The sequence below is a fragment of the Rhinoraja longicauda genome, chromosome 27 (assembly GCF_053455715.1).
Source record: "Rhinoraja longicauda isolate Sanriku21f chromosome 27, sRhiLon1.1, whole genome shotgun sequence".
NCBI classification, from domain to species: Eukaryota; Metazoa; Chordata; class Chondrichthyes; order Rajiformes; family Arhynchobatidae; genus Rhinoraja; species Rhinoraja longicauda.
Window position 1 is genome coordinate 407,042 of NC_135979.1, and position 22,561 is coordinate 429,602.

Sequence of the window (22,561 nt, forward strand, 5' to 3'; positions counted from 1 at the left end):
CAAGGATGGAGGGAGGGAGGAAGGGAGGGATGGAGGGAGGGGTGGAGGGGCAAGGATGGAGGGAGGGATGGAGGGGCAAGGATGGAGGGAGGGAGGGATGGAGGGATGGAGGGGCAAGGATGGAGGGAGGGAGGGATGGAGGGAGGGGTGGAGGGGCAAGGATGGGGGAGGGAGGGAGGGATGGATGGCGAGAATGGAGGGATGGAGCAGGAGGGAGGGATGGAAAGAGGGTGCAGGAGGGAGGGATGGAAGGAGGGAGGGAGGGATGGAGGTTAGGCATGGAGGGAGGGTGGGTGTGTACAGCAGAGAGGATGAGGTGCCATCTCACCAACCCCAAGCTTGCTTCTGCTGCCACAACGAGTGCAACGTGCTGCAGATCAGATTATTTCACATATTCAGACAGAACAGAAACAAATATCCACAAATTTGCTTCGCATGAAATACGATTGCAGAATAGTACGAATTTGGAAAGACGATTAGCTATCGATCATCGTGACATCCTTGTTTCGTGACATTCACGCTTTCATTTCCTCCCGCCTAGACTACTGCAACTCCCTATACACTGGGATCAGCCAATCTTCCCTGTCCCGCCTGCAACTGGTCCAAAACGCCGCAGCGAGACTCCTGACGGGTACCCGTAAAAGGGACCACATCACGCCGATTCTGGCCTCTCTCCACTGGCTCCCTGTACGGTACAGAATCAACTTCAAGCTCCTCCTATTCACCGTATAAAGCCCTAAATGGACATTCCCCCCCCTACATCAAAAATCTTCTAACCCCCCTCTCTAACTCCAGGTCCCTCAGGTCGGCCGACTTGGGGCTACTCACTATCCCGCGGTCTAGGCTTAAGCTCAGGGGTGACCGCGCTTTTGCGGTTGCAGCTCCTAGACTGTGGAACAGCATCCCTCTCCCCATCAGAACTGCCCCCTCCATCGACTCCTTTAAGTCCAGGCTCAAAACCTATTTATACTCCTAGCGTTTGAGGCTCATTGAGGAGGCGCTGTGAACTGTTTGCGTGCTACTGTATGTTTCATTTTTTTCTTTAGTACCTAATCAGATGTACAGCACTTTGGTCAACGTGGGTTGTTTTTAAATGTGCTATACAAATAAAATTGACTTGACTTGACTTGTTGTTGGTTTGCCTCGTGCTGAGCTGGTAATTGTCTGAATCGGCACAAAACAAGTCGGTATTTGCGGAAAGTGCAGCCCACACACCTGGCAAAATGTGCAGCAATGTACGGTTTCACAACGAGAATAACCTCTTTCGATCCAGAATATTGTTCCGATTGGTGTAATCCCTATTCCCCACAGATAATAATTTCATGTAGATAGACACAAAATTCCAGTGTAACTCAGAGGGACAGGCAGCATCTCCTGATAGAAGGAATGGGTGACATTGCGGGTCGAGACTGAGAGTCAGGGGAGAGGGAAACGAGAGATATGGAAGGTTCTGAAGAAGGGTGTCGACCCAAAACGTCACCCATTCCTTCTCTCCTGAGATGCTGACTGACCCGCTGAGTTACTCCAGCTTTTTGTGATACCTTCAATATGGAAGGGTAAGGTGTGAAAACGAGGGATCAAAGGGGGAGAATCAAGGAAAATGTAGAATTGATAATTGTTAGCTAGGGGAAGATGACAACGAAGAATACAATAGCAAATTTTAATCAGGAAGACTGTCAGGACTGGTCGGAGAACTAGGGACAGAGAGAGAGGGAAAGCAAGGGCTACTTGAAGTTAGGGAAGTCAAATATTCATACCGCTGGGGTGTAAGCTGCCAGGGTTAATGTGATGAGCTATTGCAGATCAGTTTAAACATCCCCCTGCAGTATATGACAGATAACATCAAGGGGCAGGTGTGACGCACAGTGCTAGCAAAATCCAGTACACACCTAGCTGTGTGTTCGCCGATCATGGACTCCAGTGGCTGAGTTTAGATTTGAAAGCCAGAATGAGCTTGTTGAACTGAGAGAACATCACTAATTTAAATCTACTTCAAATAAAATCACATACACAGAGTTGGAGCTTCAAATAACATGGAGCTTTCAAAGAATTTAGAAAATGTAGCATAATATTTCTGATGAATTATGTTCAGGTTTGGAAACTTTGGTTTTGCACTACAATGATTCCCTAGTGCTACAAATGAAAAACTTATAGTATTATTGATTGTTGCAATGTATTTTGTGCCATTGTATTAATGGGCCTGTAAAGCTGCAGCAAGTAAGGACATCATTGTTCTGTGCTGGTACATTTGCCAATTCCACACTCTGGACTCTCTTGTAAAGAGAGCGTGACTGGATCAGCTGAGATAGAAAGACAGGCAATAATCCAAGGACCAGTCTCATCCCGCCACTCCCTCTTCTCCCCTCTCCTATCAGGCAAGAGGTACAGAAGTGTGAAAACGCACACCTCCAGGGACAGTTTCTTCCTGGCTGTTATCAGGCAACTGAACCGTCCTATCACCAACTAGAGAGCGGTCCTGACCTCCCATCTACCTCATTGGAGACCCTCGGACTGTCTTTAATTGGACTTTAATGGAATTTATCTTGCACAAAACGTTATTCCCTTTATTATGTATCTGTACACTGTGGACGGCTCGATTGTAATCATGTCTTTTCACTGACTGGATAACACGCAACAAAAGTTTTTCATTGTACCTCAGTACACGTAACAATAATAATAATAAGCTAAGCTAAACTAAACTGTGGTGTCCGGGCAAGTGCTGTAGGGTGAAGGGGGGGGGATGGGGGAGGAGCGCGTGGAGGAGTTGGGGGGGGGGTGAGGTGGGTGGTGGGGGGTGTGTGTGTGTGGTGGGGGTGGGGGGGTGAGGTGGGGTGGGGGAGAAGCGTGGGGAGGGGGGGGAGGTTGGGGGTGTGGTGAGTTGGGGGGGAAGCATGGGGAGTGGAAGAGGTTGGGGGGGTGTGAGGTGGGGAGTTGGGGGGTGTGAAGTGGTGTGGGGGGGAAGTGTGGGGAGTTGGGGAGGTGGGGGGAAGTTGGGGGGGTGTGAGGTGGTGTGGAGGGGGGGAAGTGTGGGGAGGGGGGAGTTGAGGGGGTGTGAGGTGGTTGGGGAGGGGAAGCATGCTGATGGGGGGTGTTGGGGGGGTTGTGAGGTGGTGTGGGGGGAGCTTGGGGAGGGGGTGCAGTTGGGGGGGTGTGAGGTGGAGTGTGGGGGAGGGGGAGTTGGGGGGGTTGTGAGGTGGTGTGGGGAGGGGGGGAGTTCGGGGGGTGTGAGGTGGTGTGGGGAGGGGGGGAGTTGGGGGGGGTGTGAGGTGGTGTGGGGGAGGGGGGAGTTGGGGGGGTGTGAGGTGGTGTGGGGAGGGGGGAGTTGGGGGGGTGTGAGGTGGTGTGGGGAGGGGGGAGTTGGGGGGTGTGAGGTGGTGTGGGGAGGGGGGAGTTGGGGGGTGTGAGTGGTGTGGGAGGGGGGAGTTGGGGGGTTGTGAGGTGGTGTGGGGAGGGGGGAGTTGGGGGGTGTGGTGGTGTGGGGAGGGGGGAGTTGGGGGGGTGTGAGTGGTGTGTGGGGAGGGGGGAGTTGAGGGGGTGTGGGGGGGGGAGCTTGGGGAGGGATGCAGTTGGGGGTGTGTGAGGGTGGTGTGGGGAGGGGGGGAGTTGGGGGGATGAGGTGGTGTGGGGGGAGCTTGGGGAGGGGGGCAGTTGGGGGGGTTGTGAGGTGGTGTGGGGGGAGCTTGGGGAGGGGGTGGTTTGGGGGGTGAGGTGGTGTGGGGGGGGGGGCAGCTTGGGGAGGGGGGTTTGGGGGGTGGGTGAGAAGTGATCTTGAGCATCCCAGAAGCTCAGTGATGAGCTGCTGCTGCTGCTGCTGCAGGAGGCTGCGTTTCCAGGGATGAGCCCAGGATGTGAGCTCACACTGCCTTGGCCAATATTTATACATCGTTTAACATCACTAACCACCTGCCTGGGCATTATCTCACTGTTGTTTGTGGGAGTTTACTCTGCACTAATCACTCACCACACTTCCTATTTTGCAGCATTGCAGCAGTATTTTCTGGGCTGTGAGATACTTTCAAAGTGTGTGGAAGGCATCATATGAATGGAAGTTGTCCATCTAGGAACAGGGACGTACAACGAGATCTGGGTGTCCTAGTGCATCAGTCACTGAAAGGAAGCATGCAGGTACAGCAGGCAGTGAAGAAAGCCAATGGAATGTTGGCCTTCATAACAAGAGGAGTTGAGTATAGGAGCAAAGAGGTCCTTCTACAGTTGTACAGGGCCCTAGTGAGACCGCACCTGGAGTACTGTGGTGCAGTTTTGGTCTCCAAATTTGAGGAAGGATATTCTTGCTATTGAGGGCGTGCAGCATAGGTTTACTAGGTTAATTCCCGGAATAGCGGGACTATCATATGTTGAAAGACTGGAGCGACTAGGCTTTGTGATATCATGAGAGGTAGAGTCATAGAGGGAAGATACATTTCCTCCCGGTGGATGCAACAAGGACTACAAACCATCATGGCTGCCAGCAAGAGACTACAAAACCCATAACACTGATTGCTGCTGACACTGATTGCTGCTGACACTGATTGCTGCTGACACTGATTGCTGCTGACACTGATTGCTGTCCAGCTGAACCAGCTGAGCTGATTGCCTCAGTGAGGGAGCTAAAAGGGAAGGGAGGCAGTATATTTAAAGAGAGAGACAACGACTGGAGGAGAGAGAGAGAGAGAGAGGGAGAGAGAGAGAGAGAGAGAGAGAGAGAGAGAGAGAGAGAGAGAAGAGAGAGAGAGAGAGAGAGAGGAGAGATGAGAGAGAGAGAGAGAGAGGGGGAGAGAGGGGGAGAGAGGGAGAGGGGGGAGAGAGGGAGAGAGAGGGAGTTATATTTGGTAAGAAGGCAGCAAGCTACAGTTTTGATTTAACTACCTGTTTTGTTTTGTGTACCTCTGCAAACAATTAATTTAACCTGTTTTTGGAAAAGACTAAATATATGGATTTAAGTTTGAAAACAAGAACGTTTTGTCTTCATTTCCGCACCCACACCTCCCAACCTTCAAGAGAAAAGCTCCCCGACCTCTCAAGACATCACAGCATGTATACACTTGAATTTAGAAGGATGAGAAGAGATCGTATCGAAACGTATAAGATTATTAAGGGGTTGGACACGTTAGAGGCAGGAAACATGTTCCAATGTTGGGGAGTCGACAACAAGGGGCCACAGTTTAAGAATAAGGGGTCGGCCATTTAGAACTGAAATGAGGAAAAAACATTTTCAGTCAGAGAGTTGTGAATCTGTGGAATTCTCTGCCTCAGAAGGCAGTGGAGGCCAATTCTCTGAATGCATTCAAGAGAGAGCTAGATAGAGCTCTTAAGGATAGCGGAGTCAGTGGGTATGGGGAGAAGGCAAGAACAGGGTACTGATTGAGAATGATCAGCCATGATCACATTTAATGGCAGTGCTGGCTCGAAGGGCCGAATGGCCTCCTCCTGCACCTATTGTCTATTGTCTATTATCTCAATCCTGTCAAGGCTGCTGCTGGTACTGGCCTTCAGTGGCCGTGTAGAAGTCCTCCAGGACACTCTGGAGATACTCAAATGTTGGCCGATCTTCCGGCTTGTCGCTCCAGCATTCTTTCATCACCATGTACAGCTCTGGCGTGCAGTCGTCTGGCTGTGGCATGCGATAGCCTCGCTCCAGGCACTGGATCACCTCAGGGTTGGACATTCCTGTGTGCAGCCACAAAGACACGTGAAGACTTGGTGATGGAAGAAGGTAAGGCACAGAGTCACACGGCACGGAAACAGGTCCTTCGGCCCCACTCATCCATGCTAACTAAAGTGCCCCATATATAACCAAAGACTCGTCTCACCCCGGTCATTCCTTCTTCTCCCTGTTCCCATCTGGTACAAGGTACTGAAGCTTGAAACAGACTCAGGAACAGGTTGTGTGTAGCAAGGAACTGCAGATGCTGGTTGAAACTGAAGATAGACACAAAATGCTGGAGTAACTCAGTGGGACAGGCAGCATCTCTGGAGAGAAGGAATGGGTGATGTTTCAGTTTGAGACTGTGTCTGAAGAAGGGTCTTGACCCGAAATGTCACCCATTCCTTCTCTCCAGCGATGCTGCCTGTCCCACTGAGTTACTCCAGCATTTTGTGTCTAACTCAGAAACACCTTCTTCCCCTCTGTTATCAGCCTTCTGAACGGCCCTTCCATAAGCTAGGGCACTGTCTGATTCACCTCTACCCCATTGCGGACATTGGACTCTGTCTCTGGAACTGATGCGCTACAATGCTGAGAACTATATTCTGCACTCTGTATCTTCCCCTTTGGTCTACCTATTGTACTTGAGTTTGACTTGATTGTATTAGCGTATTGGATTATTTGATGTTTATAGGTTCATAAGGTCATAAGTGATAGGAGCAGAATTAGGCCATTTGGCCCATCTAGTCCACCGCCATTCAATCATGGCTGATCTATCTCTCCCTCCTAACCCCATTCTCCTGCCTTCTCCCCATAACTCCTGACACCCGCACGTATCTGTATCGATAGCAGACAGAACAAAACTTTCTCCTGTTTCTCACTGCACATTGCAATAATAAACCTAACCCCCAACCCATACCGCGCTCCATTTGCCCAGGCCTGGCCCGTATCCATGGTAACCTGCATGTCCAGTCTGCACATCCCACGGTGCCAGTGATGGGTCAACACTGACCGGTCAGAGAGCTCGGTACCTCTGCATTCACACCCTGCCCGCACTCTCCAATCTGACCCTCGCCTGCAAACATTGTGCACTCTGGTAATTTATGAATAAAAGACCCCTGGAAAACCACCGCCATTATGAATAGTGACCAGAAGTTTGTCCCCTCTCAACCATGACAGTGAAGAAGGGACATGACCTGAAACCTCACCCATTCCTTCTCTCCAGAGATGCTGCCTGTCCCGCTGAGTTACTCCAGTTTTTTGTGTCTATCTATGGTTTAAACCAGCATCTGCAGTTCCTTCCTACACATTAGTTTAGTTTAATTTAGAGATATAGCGTGGAAACTGGCCCACCGAGTCCACACCGACCAGCGATGCCCGCACACCAACACTATCCTACACACACTAGCGACAATGTTTACATTTGTACTAAGCCAATTAACCTACAAACCTATTCATCTTTGGAGTGTGGAAGAAACTGAAGGTCTCAGGGAAAACCCAGGCCTATTGATTGTGGCGTTTGTCAGGCGGTGGTGAACTATTAATAGGGTTGCCAACTTCCGCACTCCCAAATACGGGACAAGGTGACGTCACCGCCCCGCGCCCCACGTGACCTCACCCAGCCAGCGGCCACGTGCTCCTGCTCCACCAATGGTGGCCGCCCTGGCCGGTGAGGTCATGTGGGGCGCGGGGCGGTGACGTCACCCTTTGTCCCGTATTTGGGGGTGAGGAAGTTGGCAACCCTACTAATATGGGACAAGGGCAGTCCTGTACGGGACAAACTGATTTAGCCCCAAAATACGGGATGTCCCGGCTAATCCGGGACAGTTGGCGACCCCAACTGTCAGGGTAGTGTAGATGCCAGGGCGTGGGGACATGCCCATCAACAGTGCGTACCTGGGTAGGGAATCCGGCCATACGTCACGATCTCAGTCAGGAGGATCCCGAAGCTCCAGACGTCTGACTTGATGGTGAACGTCCCGTAGTTAATGGCTTCTGGGGCCGTCCACTTGATGGGGAATTTAGCACCTAAACAAGCCGGGGGATTAGTATAGTTCAGAGATACAGCACGGGAACAGGCCCTCTGGCCCACCGAGTCCACGCCGACCTGTGATCCCCGCACACCAACACCAATCCGCAGAAGGGTCTTGACTCGAAACGTCACCCATTCCTTCTCTCCAGAGCTGCTGCCTAACCCGCTGAGTTACTCCAGCATTTGTGACTATCCCACACACACGAGGGGCAATTTACATTTATACAAAGCCAATTAACCTACCAACCTGCACGTCTTTGGGACGAAGCCGGAGCACCCGGAGTAAGCCCACGCGGGTCACGGGGAGAACGTACAAACTCCGTACAGACAGCCCCCTTAGTCAGGATCGAACCCGGGTCTCTGGCGCTGTGAGGCAGCAACTGTACCGCTGCTCCACCGTGCCTCACCCAACTTGCTCCAGCCTCTAACCAAAGAGAATCTCCGTATCCCACAGCGTTCCCAACTCTGCCACTAGATGCCCTCAGTGAGCCACTGTACAGTGTGATACAGTTGGTGGGTCAGGCAGCGTCTCTGGATGTGTGACCATGCATGAGTGGCTCCTGGCCTGGCCTGCTCACCTATCCATGTTCCCCACAGATGCTGCCTGACCCGCTGAGTTACTCCAGCACTCTGTGTCTTTCACTGTCATATAAGCTGGTTAAGGGCCTAACCACCAAATTTATTTGATGCTTTTTAAAACCTTTTGGTAATATTTTGGTAATATTAGAAAGCTCTCAAACATTTTTAAAATCAAGTTTTTAAAACTCTTGCATCTCTCAGCACCGTTGCTCATTCACCCACGTCATTCTGTTTGCAGTGCAGACTTGCTTATGGTTCAGGAAAAGCTGCTACAGACCCAAGCCCACAAGAAGCAGAGAGAGACGTGAGCCATGCTTTAACTTGTGGGTTGAGGGATAAACACCACTTTAGTATCTGCCCCCACCCCCCTGGCAGCGCGTTCTAGACCCTAGCAGCACGTTCTAGGCCCCACCACCACTAGCAGCACGTTCTAGGCCCCACCACCACTAGCAGCACGTTCTAGGCCCCACCACCACTAGCAGCACGTTCTAGGCCCCGCCACCACTAGCAGCACGTTCTAGGCCCCACCACCACTAGCAGCGCGTTCTAGGCCCCACCACCACTAGCAGCACGTTCTAGGCCCCACCACCACCAGCAGCACGTTCTAGGCCCCACCACCACTAGCAGCACGTTCCAGGCCCCACCATCATTAGCAGCACGTTCCAGGCCCCACCACCACTAGCAGCACGTTCTAGGCCCCACCACCACTAGCAGCAGGTTCTAGGCCCCACCACCACTAGCAGCACGTTCTAGGCCCCACCACCCTCTGTGTGAAACACGTCCTGCACATCGCCTTTAGGTTTTGCCCTCTAACCTCAATGTTATGACCTCTAATCTTTGACATTTCCACCCTGGGAGAAAGGTTCTGATTGTCTACCCTATCTTTATTCTTCTATCAGGTCTCCCCTCAGCCTCCCATATTCCAGCGATAACAATCCATGTTTGTCCAACCTCTCCTTTTACAAAACCCCTCTAATCCATGCTGCATCTTGGTAACGAGCGACCCAGAACTGCACACATTATTATAAATGCAGTCTGATCAAAGTTTGAAGAAAGGTCTCAAACCGAAACGTCACCTATTCCTTTCCTCCAGAGATGCTGCCTGACCCGCTGAGTTACTCCAGCACTCTGTGAAACATCACCTATCCATGTTCTCCACAGATGCTGCCTGACCCGCTGAGTTACTCCAGCTTTTTGTTTCTATCTTCAAAGTCTTGTGAAGCTGCATAATAACTCTTTCCAGCCTGACTTAGTTGCAGGCAAGCTGTGGAATGGGGCATTAAAGGGCAGGTCACGCACTGCCCATTACCCATGGGACATTACTCTTGCGTGGAGCCAGAGAGCGAGAGACTCATTCAGTGGGGTGTTGATCCACCACGAGCTGGCGTGCCTCTGCCCCCACAGCCTGCAACCTAGAGGGGTGTGAATCTGTGGGATTCTTTGCCACAGAAGGCTGTGGAGGCCACAAGTCCGTGGATATATTTGAGGCAGAGATAGATTCTTGATCAGTGCGAGTGTCTGGGGTTATGGGGAGAAGGCAGGAGAATGGGGTTAGGAGGGAGAGATAGATCAGCTGTGATTGAATGGTGGAGTGGACTTGATGGGCCGAATGGCCTAATTCTGCTCCTGTCACTTATGAACTGGTGACCCGCTGAGTTCCTGCAGCACCGTGTGTTTTGTTCAGGTGTCTGCATTTGCTTGTGTGTCCCTGGATGAGATGTGACATCGGCCGTGTGGGGCAGCAGAGTAGATGCTGCTCGTGCGCGGGGCTGGGTGCGCGGGACTGGGTGCGCGGGACTGGGTGCGCGGGGCTGGGTGCGCGGGGGCTGGGTGCGCGGGGCTGGGTGCGCGGGGGCTGGGTGCGAGGGGGCTGGGTGCGCGGGACTGGGTGCGCGGGGGCTGGGTGCGCGGGGCTGGGTGCGCGGGGCTGGCGGGGCTGGGTGCGCGGGACTGGGTGCGCGGAGCTGGCGGGGCTGGGTGCGCGGGGCTGGGTGCGCGGGGCTGGGTGCGCGGGGCTGGGTGCGCGGGACTGGGTGCGCGGGGGCTGGGTGCGCGGGGCTGGGTGCGCGGGGCTGGGGGCGGGGCTGGGTGCGCGGGACTGGGTGCGCGGGGGCTGGGTGCGCGGGGCTGGGTGCGCGGGGGCTGGGTGCGCGGGGGCTGGGTGCGCGGGGCTGGGTGCGCGGGGGCTGGGTGCGCGGGGCTGGCGGGGCTGGGTGCGCGGGGGCTGGGTGCGCGGGGCTGGGTGCGCGGGACTGGGTGCGCGGGGCTGGCGGGGCTGGGTGCGCGGGGGCTGGGTGCGCGGGGCTGGCGGGGCTGGGTGCGCGGGGCTGGGTGCGCGGGGCTGGGTGCGCGGGGCTGGGTGCGCGGGACTGGGTGCGCGGGGCTGGCGGGGCTGGGTGCGCGGGGCTGGGTGCGCGGGGCTGGGTGCGCGGGGCTGGGTGCGCGGGGGCTGGGTGCGCGGGGGCTGGCGGGGCTGGGTGCGCGGGGGCTGGGTGCGCGGGGCTGGGTGCGCGGGGCTGGGTGCGCGGGGCTGGGTGCGCGGGACTGGGTGCGCGGGACTGGGTGCGCGGGGCTGGGTGCGCGGGGCTGGGTGCGCGGGGGCTGGGTGCGCGGGGGCTGGGTGCGCGGGGCTGGCGGGGCTGGGTGCGCGGGGCTGGGTGCGCGGGGCTGGGTGCGCGGGGCTGGGTGCGCGGGGCTCGTGTGTTGTAGCCAGCAGCAGCAGCAGCAGTAGACGCAGCAATGGCTCCTGGGCTACCTCATGCCTGTGTTTTGTACACTGAGCTTGTGTACATCGCCAAAGATGGACACGGAGTGCTGGAGTAACTCAGCGGGCCAGGCAGCATCTCTGGAGAGAAGGAATGGGCGACGTTTCGGGTCGAGACCCTTCTTCAGACTGAGAGTCAGGGGAGAGGGAAACTAGAGAGATCAAAGGGGACGGTTAAAGAAATGTAGAATATATCATTGTGTGCTTGGGGAAGGTGACAATGAGGCACACAAAGTAAACTTTAATCAGGAGGACGGTCAAACTGCCCCAGTGCTATGAATATTGATTTCTCTCACTTTGTTGCTCCAGCTTCTCGTTTTCATCCAACAAACAGTTAACAATGGCCTGTTTCCTTTATCATCGTTACCTTTTTGCATATCTTTCATTCATTGTTCTTTATCTCTCTACATCATCATCTACATCTCTCGTTTCCCCTTAACCCTAACCAGTCTGAAGAAGGGTCTCGACCTGAAACGTCACCCATTCCTTCCCTCCAGAGATGCTGCCTGTCCCGCTGAGTTACTCCAGCTTACCGTGTTTGTCTTTGGACAGTCAGACTAGTTGGAGCTAGGCTGGGGGATGGATGGGGAGAGGAGGAGAGCGAGGGATACTGAGTACATTGCTATTGCCCAGCGCTACGGTCAGGGTGGGGAGCTTTATCCACTTTGACATCGTGCTGGAGTCGCCTTCTGGCATTGTAGTGCAAGGCGTTCACACAACCACCAACATCCTGCTCATTGTCTGCATGAAACATCTGTCCCTCACATTGAAACAATGCACTCCGACACTCCGACAAGGATTACTGTGTGAACCATGGAGCTGAGCTTGGAGACAAAACGTCCCGTACAAATACTCTTCAGGGACAAAGTTCAGCAAAGCTTATTTTTAGTGCATCGTTTGGCACATCTCTGGCAGTCTTCTGCTTATTTCTCTGACAAAGCTGACAGCTTTATTAATTTTGAACGAGTTTCAAACTAAATGCAGGTCAGGAACTGCACTGCTAATCAAAAGCAGAGCTTCCCCTCATGAAAGGGAAGTGGAGAAAGAAACAATCCCTGAGGAGAGTGAGTGAAGTGTAATTCCTAAATGTCCTAGATATCTTGCTAGATATGTTGCTTTTGTAAAACACCAAGTGCTGGAGGAACTCAGCAGGTCAGGCAGCATCTGTGGAGGGAATGGACTTCAGTCTGCAGAAGGGTCCTGACCTGAAATGTCATCTGTCCCTTCCCTCCACAGATGCTGCCTGACCCGCTGAGTTCCTCCAGCACTTTGCGTTTTACTCAAGATTCCAGCATCTGCAGTTTCTCATGTCCCTTTTGTCCCTTGTGTTACAGAGGTGTTGCAGTGTGTTCCAGATGTGTGGCAGTGCTGTGTTACCGTGTGTTGCAGTGCGTTACAGATGTGTTGCAGTGCTGTGTTACAGTGTGTTACAGATGTGTTGCAGTGCCGTGTTACAGTGCGTTACAGATGTGTTGCAGTGCTGTGTTACCGTGTGTTACAGTGCGTTACAGATGTTTTGCAGTGCGGTGTCACCAACCCAAACTTGCAGCAGCATTTCACCACCAGACTCACTTTAAGATTCACTTTCAGGTGTTCCAGTCTCTTTCAGAGCTGAAAACGTGACCTCCAGGCTCAGGAACAGCCTCTTCCCAACAACCATCAGGCTGTTGAACAAAACTGACCTCAGCAACTGTGATCTCCAGACTTAGGCTTGGCTACCTAGTATTACTGATGATTAATGTATTGTATTACTGATTATTACATATTTATCAGTGTGTTATTGTATAAACACGACCGTAAAGCTGCATTCAGAAGAATTTAATTGCTCTGTTGTCAGTAAATAGGCCAATTAAACACTCTTGATCCTGATTCAGAGCTGTGGTCTTACCCTCTGTGGCAGTGATGCAGCAGGGCAGTGAAATAGTGGTGTGGTTATACCCTCTCTGGCAGTGCAATGCAGATATGCAGAGGTGCAGCAATGCAGAGGTGCAGGAGTGCAGCCATACCCTCTCTGGCTGTGTAAAGCAGAGGTGCAGCATTGCAGCAGTGTGGAGGTGCAGCATTGCAGCAGTGTGGAGGTGCAGCATTGCAGCAGTGTGGAGGTGCAGCATTGCAGCAGTGTGGAGGTGCAGCATTGCAGCAGTGTGGAGGTGCAGCATTGCAGCAGTGTGGAGGTGCAGCATTGCAGCAGTGTGGAGGTGCAGCATTGCAGCGATGCAGCGGTGCATCCTTACCCTCTCTGGCCGTGTACTCGTTGTCCTCGATGAGGCGCGCCAGCCCGAAGTCTGCGATCTTGCAGCACAGTTCGTCAGACACGAGGATGTTGGCTGCACGCAGGTCACGGTGAATATAGTTCCTGTGTTCAATGAAGGCCATTCCCTCTGCTATCTGCGGAACAGAGACAGGGCTCAGCGGCAACCACAGTCACAGGATCAGCTCACAGGGCAGCACCACCCTGCCCTCACTGTGTGACAGGCAGTGGGGTGTTGCTCAGTCATTCCTCCTCCTTGTCCAGTCTGTGACGTATCGCCAGTGGGTGAGGGATCGCCAGTGGGTGAGGGATCGCGTGGCTGAGGGATCGCCAGTGGGTGAGGGATCGCCGGTGGGTGAGGGATCGCCAGTGGGTGACGGATCGCCAGTGGGTGACGGATCGCGTGGGTGAGGGATCGCCAGTGGGTGAGGGATCGCCAGTGGGTGAGGGATCGCCAGTGGGTGAGGGATCGCCAGTGGGTGAGGGATCGCGTGGCTGAGGGATCACCAGTGGGTGAGGGATCGCCAGTGGGTGAGGGATCGCCAGTGGGTGAGGGATCGCCGGTGGGTGAGGGATCGCCGGTGGGTGAGGGATCGCCGGTGGGTGAGGGATCGCCGGTGGGTGAGGGATCGCCAGTGGGTGAGGGATCGCCAGTGTTCCCGATGCCCCACCCCCTCCCTGGAATTGGAACGGCGTTTAGCAGCCAGGAAACAGAACGATGTCCGTTTGCTTCAGCTACGGTGGGTCCTGTCCACCAGCCCGCCTACCCTCATGTCCACCTGCCTACCTGCCTACCTACCCACCTGCCCACCTGCCCACCTGCCCAACTGTCCACCTGCCTACCTGTCCACCTGCCCACCTGTCCACCTGTCCACCTGCCCACCTGTCCACCTGCCCACCTGCCCACCTACCTAACTGCCCACCTGCCCACCGTCTGAGCTGCGTTTTACTCGCCCTGCCCTCCGTGTACCGGCTGAGAGGCCAACACATTGCTGCTCTGTGACTCTGAGCTGCCCGTCCCTCTGCACCCTGATAAACCCCCCAAACCCTGGTAAACCCCTCTCACCCTGATAAACGCCCCTCACCCTGATAAACGCCCCTCACTCCGAGTTAAACACCCCTCACACTAAGTCTGCCTCTCTCCCCCCCTCACCCTGGCACTGTGCACTGGCACTGTGCACTGGCACTGTGCACTCCATCGTGAGCACTGGCTCCAGCCCAGCAGTGCAGGTTTGCACTGTATTTTCTGCTGGTGCTGGTTTTGCACCAGTTTGGATCCCTGTCAACCAGTCACACACCACACAGACCGCTAGTCTACAACACGCTGCCTGCTTGTCTGCTGGGAAGTATCTGAAGCGTGTGCAGGCTGTGGTAAACGCATTGTTATCTCTGTCCTGCCTTTGTTAGCGTTTGTTAGCAGAGACGGGATGTGGTGAGGGCACACCTTGCATTTGTTCATGTTTTTGCTACTGCCCCACTGTGGCATCACAGCCTGGTTCAGCAACTCAACGCTCAGGAACGAGGGAGATTACAGAGTGGTGGACACTGCCCGGTCCATCACGGGTACTGCCCTCCCCACCCCACACTGCCCGGTCCATCACGGGTACTGCCCTCTCCACCCCACACTGCCCGGTCCATCACGGGTACTGCCCTCCCCACCATCGAAGGGATCTACAGGAGGCGCTGCCTCTAAAAGGCAGCCAGCATCATCAGAGACCCACACCACCCTGGCCACACTCTCACTGACCCACACCACCCTGGCCACACTCTCACTGACCCACACCACCCTGGCCACACTCTCACTGACCCACACCACCCTGGCCACACTCTCACTGACCCACACCACCCTGGCCACACTCTCACTGACCCACACCACCCTGGCCACACTCTCACTGACCCACACCACCCTGGCCACACTCTCATCTCGCTGCTACCATCGGGTAGAAGGTCCAGGAGCCTGAAAACCGTGACCTCTAGGTTCAAGAACAGCTTCTTCCCAACAACCACCAGGCTGTTGAACGCTGCACAACACTGACCTCAGCAACTGTGATCTAACACGGACTGTGTCTGTGGTGCACTAAGGACTGTGGTTTTGCACTGTTTATGGTTACTGAGTACAACTTTATTAATTTATTGTATGATTGACCGTTACACGTTTATCTGTGTTACTGCATTTATGTGTCACGTTAAGCTGCAGTCAGGATTTTGTTGTTCCATTGCAGGGACATGTAAGAATTAAACTCTCCACACCCTGTGAAACAAAGCATGCAACAACTAATTAATGTTCTGGATGTGATGATCTGTGTGTGCTTGTGGAGGAGGCAGAAGGAAAAGCTGAATCTTTCACTCTGACTCAGAACAAACCGCACTAGAAACGTACAGCAGCTGGTTCAACATCTGACAGCAGTGCTGAGAACAGAAATAACCTGCAGAAGCTGCAAACCTGAAACAAAATCAGAAAGTGCTGAAATGCTCACTAGGTCAGTCAGTCCGTGCAGAGAGAAACATAGTTAGTGTTTCATTTACCTATCCATACCTGCAGGTGAATACCTGGCCTGGAACAGTAAGCTGCTTGGTCATTGGGGAAACTAAGCATCACAGCCTGCTGATTACTTCAGTTTCCTGTTCTAATCCCACTGCCACACAGGTACAGGTCTCACCTGCACTGCCCAATCCGTCAGGTACAGGACTCACCTGCACTGCCCAATCCGTCAGGTACAGGACTCACCTGCACTGCCCAATCCGTCAGGTACAGGACTCACCTGCGCTGCCCTATCCACCAGGTACAGTACCTCACCTATGCCACCTATGGACCAGGTACAGTACCTCACCTGTGCCACTATATCTCCCAGGTACAGTAACTCACTTGTGCCACTATATTGGGTACAGTTTCTCACCTGCGCTGCCATATCCATCAGGTACAGTAACTCACCTGTACCACCATATGGACCAGGTACCGTAACTCACCTGTGCAGCCATATCGGTCAGCTTGAATATGTTGAGGCATAATCCTTCTGATGTCTTCAGAAAATCAACCAAGCTACCTAAAGAGGGGAAAACAAAAAGCTAAATACCTCAGAGATACAAGAACTACCTGCAAAACCACACCCGATGTACTCAGCTTCAATTACATTGTGCTTGCAACAATGCTTTATATTCTAGATGTTTTATATTTTAGATTTCAGTCTGAAGAAGGGTCTTGACCCAAAACATCACCCACTCCTTTTCTCCTAGATGCTGCCTGACCTGCTGAGTTACTCCAGCATTTTGAGATACCTTATATTTTAGATGGATCGTATCCCTGGTGGGTGAGAAGGTCCAACATTGACCTGTGGCAGAGAGGAGAGACCCATCTCTCCCAGGGCCAATGGACACAATGCCTCTGGTGGTTGTGTTTACTCTCCGCGATGGTGATTCATTGTGTAATGCACACGTACCAGCATGACAGTGTAGACTTGTACGAACTGCAGATGCTGCTTTACACCCAAGACAGACACAAAGTGCTGGAGTAACTCAGCGGGACAGGCAGGATCTCTGAAGAAAAAGGAATAGGTGACCTTACAGGTAGAGACCCTTCTTCAGACTGGGGGTTCTCGAAGAAGGGTCTCCACCCAAAATGCCACCTATTCCTATTTCTTTCCAGAGATGTCATTATAGATGCTAGGTTTAGTTTAGTTTAGTTTAGCTTATTGTCACATGTACTGAGGTACAGTGAAACGCTTTTTTTGTTGCGTGCTATCCAGTCAGTGAAAAGATGAATGATTACAATCGAGCCGTCCACAGTGTACAGACACAGGGTAAAGAGAATAACGTTTAGTGCAAGGTAAAGTCAGGTGAGGTCTAGTTAAAGATTCAACTAATTAAAGTCTGAGGGGCTGCTCTCTAACTGGTGAGAGGATGGTTCAGTCGCCTGATAACAGTTGGGAAGAAACTGTCCCTGAATCTGGAGGTGTGCGTTTTCACACTTCTGTACCTCTTGCCCGATGGGAGAGGGGAGAAGAGGGAGTGGCCGGGGTGAGACTGGTCCTTGATTATGCTGCTGGTCTTGCCCACAGTGACTGTGGGAGGTGGGAGTGAGTTTCAGCTGGGGTCTTTCCCCAAGCACCGCACCACACTGCCTTCGATAATTCAAATCCACCAGAGCCTTGATCAATGACGTGGATGGAAGTAGCAGCCTGCCCATTATCTCTGTTGTTGCAGAATAAAGGACAAGGGTGGGTAATGGATCATGGTTGTACAGTGGCTGCAGGAACCAGACAGTGAGGTCAGGGTTCCTCCCTGACTACACCCCCCATTGCACACAGATTCACCTTCCGACAACAAGCACACTAGGTTCCTGAACAATATTCCCCATTTGGCTTTTGTCGGTGATGGTGCCAGGGTGGAGTTGTTTAGCACAGCCACAGTCGGTGTTATTCTCTGGAACACGTGTCCACAGGGATCTGAATGTGTGCACATGAAAAGCATTTAATTGTAGATCAGCTCTGACCAGCAGCGCCTGGAACACCATGACCTCTCGCCGAACCCGCCCTTAAATCCTTCCCAGCATTGGTTTGGCATCTGAGACCAAGATGTCCAGGTTCAGAGTGATCCCCAACAGCAGCTGAGACCATGGTCCAGGTTCAGAGTGGTGAACCCCATCAGCATCTGAGACCAAGATGTCCAGGTTAGAGTGGTGAACCCCAACAGCAGCAGAGACCATGATATCCAGGTTCAGTGAACCCCATCAGCAGCAGAGTCTCTCCATGCAGGGCTTGGCTGCCTGGCACAAGGCTCACAACAAACACGGATTAGTGTCAAGATTCATCAGCTCTACACTGCACAAGAGGAGCCTCACACACCAGCAGGGAACAACTCGACTTCAACCCAGTCCACAGTTTAGCAATTAGCAGAGAATTCTTTGATCTCATGTTTGTGTTCAGCAGAGCAAGAGTAATGTTGAAGAGGTGGTTCAAAGCCGCAGCACGTTGGTCAGCACATTGACAAAGAACGTCTCCACATCACCGAGCTGCTCAGCTTCTACATTCTTCTCTAAAAAACGGAAAGTTTAAAAAAAGCTGACAGGTTGTGCCCCTAGTCAGACAGTGCCCGTGGTCAGACAGTGCCCGTAGTCAGACAGTGCCCGTGGTCAGACAGTGCCCGTAGTCAGACAGTGCCCATGGTCAGACAGTGCCCGTAGTCAGACAGTGCCCGTCGGCAGACAGTGCCCATAGTGAGGATGGAACCAGGGACTCTGGCACTGTGAGGCAGCAGCTCTACCCGCTGCGCCATCGTGCCACATAACTCCCTCACGCAAACTTGGTGCAAAATGTTTGATCTCCAAAGGAAACAAATAAACAAAAGATCAATCTCAATCAAACGTCCACAGGTGTAGAGTGGAGAGCACACTGGCTGTAGCATCACTGCCTGGTTCAGCAACTCAAACGCCCAGGAACAAAGGCGATTACAGAGAGTGGTGGACACTGCCCGGTCCATCATGGGTACTGCCCTCCCCACCCCACACTGCCCTCCCCACCCCACACTGCCCTCCCCACCCCACACTGCCCGGTCCATCATGGGTACTGCCTTCCCCACCCCACACTGCCCTCCCCACCCAACACTGCCCTCCCCACCCCACACTGCCCGGTCCATCATGGGTACTGCCTTCCCCACCCCACACTGCCCTCCCCACCCCACACTGCCCTCCCCACCCCACACTGCCCTCCCCACCCCACACTGTCCTCCCCACCCCACACTGCCCTCCCCACCCCACACTGCCCGGTCCATCACGGGTACTGACATCCCCATTGAAGGGATCTACAGGAGGTGCTGCCTCTAAAAGGCAGCCAGCATCATCAGAGACTGGGAGGTTGGGCTGAGTAAACTCAGTCAGTGTCAGTCTGTGAACATTGGTGTCAGTCCGTGAACATCGGTGAACAGAAGTGTGTTGCTGACAGGCTGGTGGTTTCATGGTCACTGCGACCAATTCTTTGTTCCAGATTTATTTAATCACTTACATTTAAATTCCTCAGATGCCTCTGAGCCATGTTTAGAATCACAGACAATTTTGAGCTCTTGTGATTCACAATAGGTGACATTAGTCATACAGCATTGAAACAGGCCCTTCGGCCCAACTAGTCCATGCTGACCAAGATGGCTCATCCATTTGTGGGTGCAGTCCCCCATTTGTGGGTGCCCTACACCATTTGTGGGTGCACTCCCCTGTGGGTGCACTCCCCCATCTGTGGGTGCCCTACTCCACCCTATGGTGCCCTACCCCATCCGTGGGTGCACACACTACCCCCCCCCCCGTGGGTGCACTCCCCCACCCGTGGGTGCCCTACTCCACCCTATGGTGCTCTACCCCATCTGTGGGTGCACACACTCCCCCATTTGTGGGTGCCCAACCCCACCCGTGGGTGCACACACTACCCCCCCCCGTGGGTGCACGACCTGACAAGGTCCAAGGTGCAACTTCCTGACCTGACTCGGCTCCGTCATCTTCCTTCATTCAGGGACAAAGAGAACGCCCCGGCTACATTTGCAAGGCAGTCTCACATCTCGAGTATGTCAAATAACTTAATAACTTTAAACTATTGAGCTGGAGCTGCAGGAAGTGTCAGTTGCACTAAGAGATACAGATCTTTGCTCAACATAAAAGGTCTCCACGACATGCTGGAGTAACTCAGTGGGACAGGCAGCATCTCTGGAGTGGGTGACGTTTCAGGATTTGCTCATTATCAGATCTGTTCACTGTTACCCATCCACTGCCGACATTCTCTGATTCCTAATTCCTAGCTCGAAGGGCCAAATGGCCTCCTCCTGCACCTATTTTCTGTGTTTCTCTGATTCCTAATTCCATTACAGCTCTTCCTGCCCAGTCTTTACCGTGAAGGGATTTACACCAGTTCAGAACAGTTTAGTTTAGTTTAGAGATACAGCGTGGAAACAGACTCAGCCCACCGAGTCCGCACCGACCCAGCGATCCCCACACACTGACACTATCCTACACACACTAGGGACAATTTACATTTATACCAAGCCAATTAATCTACATACCTGCATGTCTTTGGAGTGTGGGAGAAAACCGGAGCACCTGGAGTGTTGAGCAGTTTTGGACAATAGACAATAGACAACAGGTGCAGGAGTAGGCCATTCGGCCCCTCGAGCCAGCACCGCCAGTCAATGTGATCATGGCTGATCATTCTCAATCAGTACCCCATTCCTGCTTTCTCCCTATACCCCCTGACTCCGCTATCCTTAAGAGCTCTATCTAGCTCTCTCGAATGCTTTCAGAGAATTGGCCTCCACTGCCTTCTGAGGCAGAGAATTCCACAGATTCACAACTCTCTGACTGAAAAGGTTTTTCCTCATTTCCGTTCTAAATGGCCGACCCCTTATTCTTAAACTGTTGGCCCCTGGTTCTGGACTCCCCCAACATTGGGAACATGTTTCCTGCCTCTAACGTGTCCAACCCCTTAATAATCTTATATGTTTCGATAAGATCCCCTCTCATCCTTCTAAATTCCAGTGTATACAAACCTAGTCCCAAATCTGAGGAGGGATGTGCTGGTGTTGGAGAGGGTCCAGAGAAGGTTCATGAGAATGATCCCAGGCATGAGTGGGTTAACATACGATGAGCATTTGATGGCACTGGGCCTGTACTCGCTGGTTTAGAAGGATGATGGGGAAACCTAATTGAAATTTTCTGAATTATTAAAGGCCTGGACATAGTGGATGTGGAGAGGATGTTTCCACTAGTGGGAGAGTCTAGGACCAGAGGGCACAGCCTCAGAATAACAGGACGTGCCTTTAGGAAGGAGATGAGGAGGAATTTCTTTAGTCAGAGGGTGGTGAATCTGTGGGATTCTTTGACACAGACGGCTGTGGAGGCCAAGTCAGTGGATATTTTTTAAGTCAGAGATAGATAGATTCTTGATTAGTGCGGGTGTCAGGGGTTATGGGGAGAAGGCAGGAGAATGGGGTTAGAAGGGAGAGATAGATCAGCCATGGTTGAATGGCAGTAGACTTGATGGGCCGAATGGCCTAATTCTGCTCCTATGACTAATGAACATCTGGAGCATCAGAGTTTGAGGGGAGAAGACAGCATCATGAGAGGCAGAGATAGGGGCAGAGATAGGGGCAGAGAGACACCAGACTGGCGGGCATGGCTTTGGAACGAGCGGGGCAAAGCTAAAGGGAGATTTGTGAGGCATGGGTTTATACAAAGAGGATGGTGGGTGCCTGAAACGCTGTGCCAGGGAAGGTGGTGGCAGAAGCAGATACTACAGCAGTGTTTCAGAGGCATGGACGGTGGGCTGGACTCTTTGCTGATGGGCTGAAGGGCCTGTTCCTGTGCTGGACTCTTCTCTGATGGGCCGAAGGGCCCGTTCCTGTGCTATACTCTTCTATGTTCTGTGTTGTGTGTACGAGTTTCTCATGAGACTGCTTTTACAAAACGGACATTTCTCTACAAGACTCCATCCCGGCTTCAAGCTGTCATCCACCTGAATTTTGATAAAAATCATTAATTAACTAAAAGGAAAATGATGTTTTCCTTTGGCAATTGTTTCAGTCCAAATCATGTATATAAAGTTTGCTGTTGTGCCAAAAACGCTCTAACACAAACACGTTTCCCCAGGGACCTTTATTTCCCATGGAAAAGAAACGTCAGTCGTGTTTCCCAAAGAAAGCCAGAGTTCAGAGCCTTGAACTTTTCTGGCAACTCTGGAGAAGGAACAATACTTAGTATCCAGTCCCTGTAACTGAGACCCACAGCTCTGAGCGGCAGAGTTGTGGAGGCATGGTCATGTTTGGTGTGTCTAGGTACGGCTTCACTGGGTAAGATCATCCTACAAACAGCGAACAATGGCCTGTTTCCATTATCAAAGTTACTTTTTCCCATATCTTTCATCCGTTCTACTCTATCTCTCGTTTCCCTTATCCCGAACCAGTCTGAAGTAGAGTCTCGACCCGAAACGTCACCCATTCCTTCTCTCCACAGATGCTGCCTGACCTGCTGAGTTACTCCAGCACTCTGTGTCTGTCTTCACTGAGTAAGGTCAGATCCCTGACACACAGTACTAGATGACTACTTGCAACTAGATGACTATTTTAGTTCTAGTTAATTAGAACGAACTAGTGCTCACATCTCAGTCATTTTCTCATTGGTTCTCATAGTCATTGAGCTCTCAGTCTGAAGAAAGGTCTCGACCCGAAACGTCACCTATTCCTTCTCTCCGGAGACGTTACCTGTCCCGCTGAGTTACTCCAGCACTCTGTGAAACGTCACCTATCTATGTTCTCCACAGA

The 22,561-nt window shown here is 52.7% G+C and overlaps 1 protein-coding gene across 1 annotated transcript in view; it reads right to left on the reverse strand.

Annotated features, from left to right (window-relative positions):
• Positions 1-5,442: 5,442 nt before the first annotated feature.
• LOC144606942 (proto-oncogene tyrosine-protein kinase LCK-like) overlaps positions 5,443-22,561 on the reverse strand; it is a 42,081-nt gene continuing 24,962 nt past the window's right edge. Inside the window, exons 10-13 of the mRNA XM_078423467.1 lie at positions 16,238-16,314; positions 13,254-13,407; positions 7,541-7,672; positions 5,443-5,667 (exon numbers count right to left, since the gene is read on the reverse strand). Of these exons, the coding sequence (XP_078279593.1) occupies positions 5,465-5,667; positions 7,541-7,672; positions 13,254-13,407; positions 16,238-16,314 (566 nt within the window). The 3' untranslated portion in view covers positions 5,443-5,464. The remainder of the gene's footprint in view (positions 5,668-7,540; positions 7,673-13,253; positions 13,408-16,237; positions 16,315-22,561) is intronic.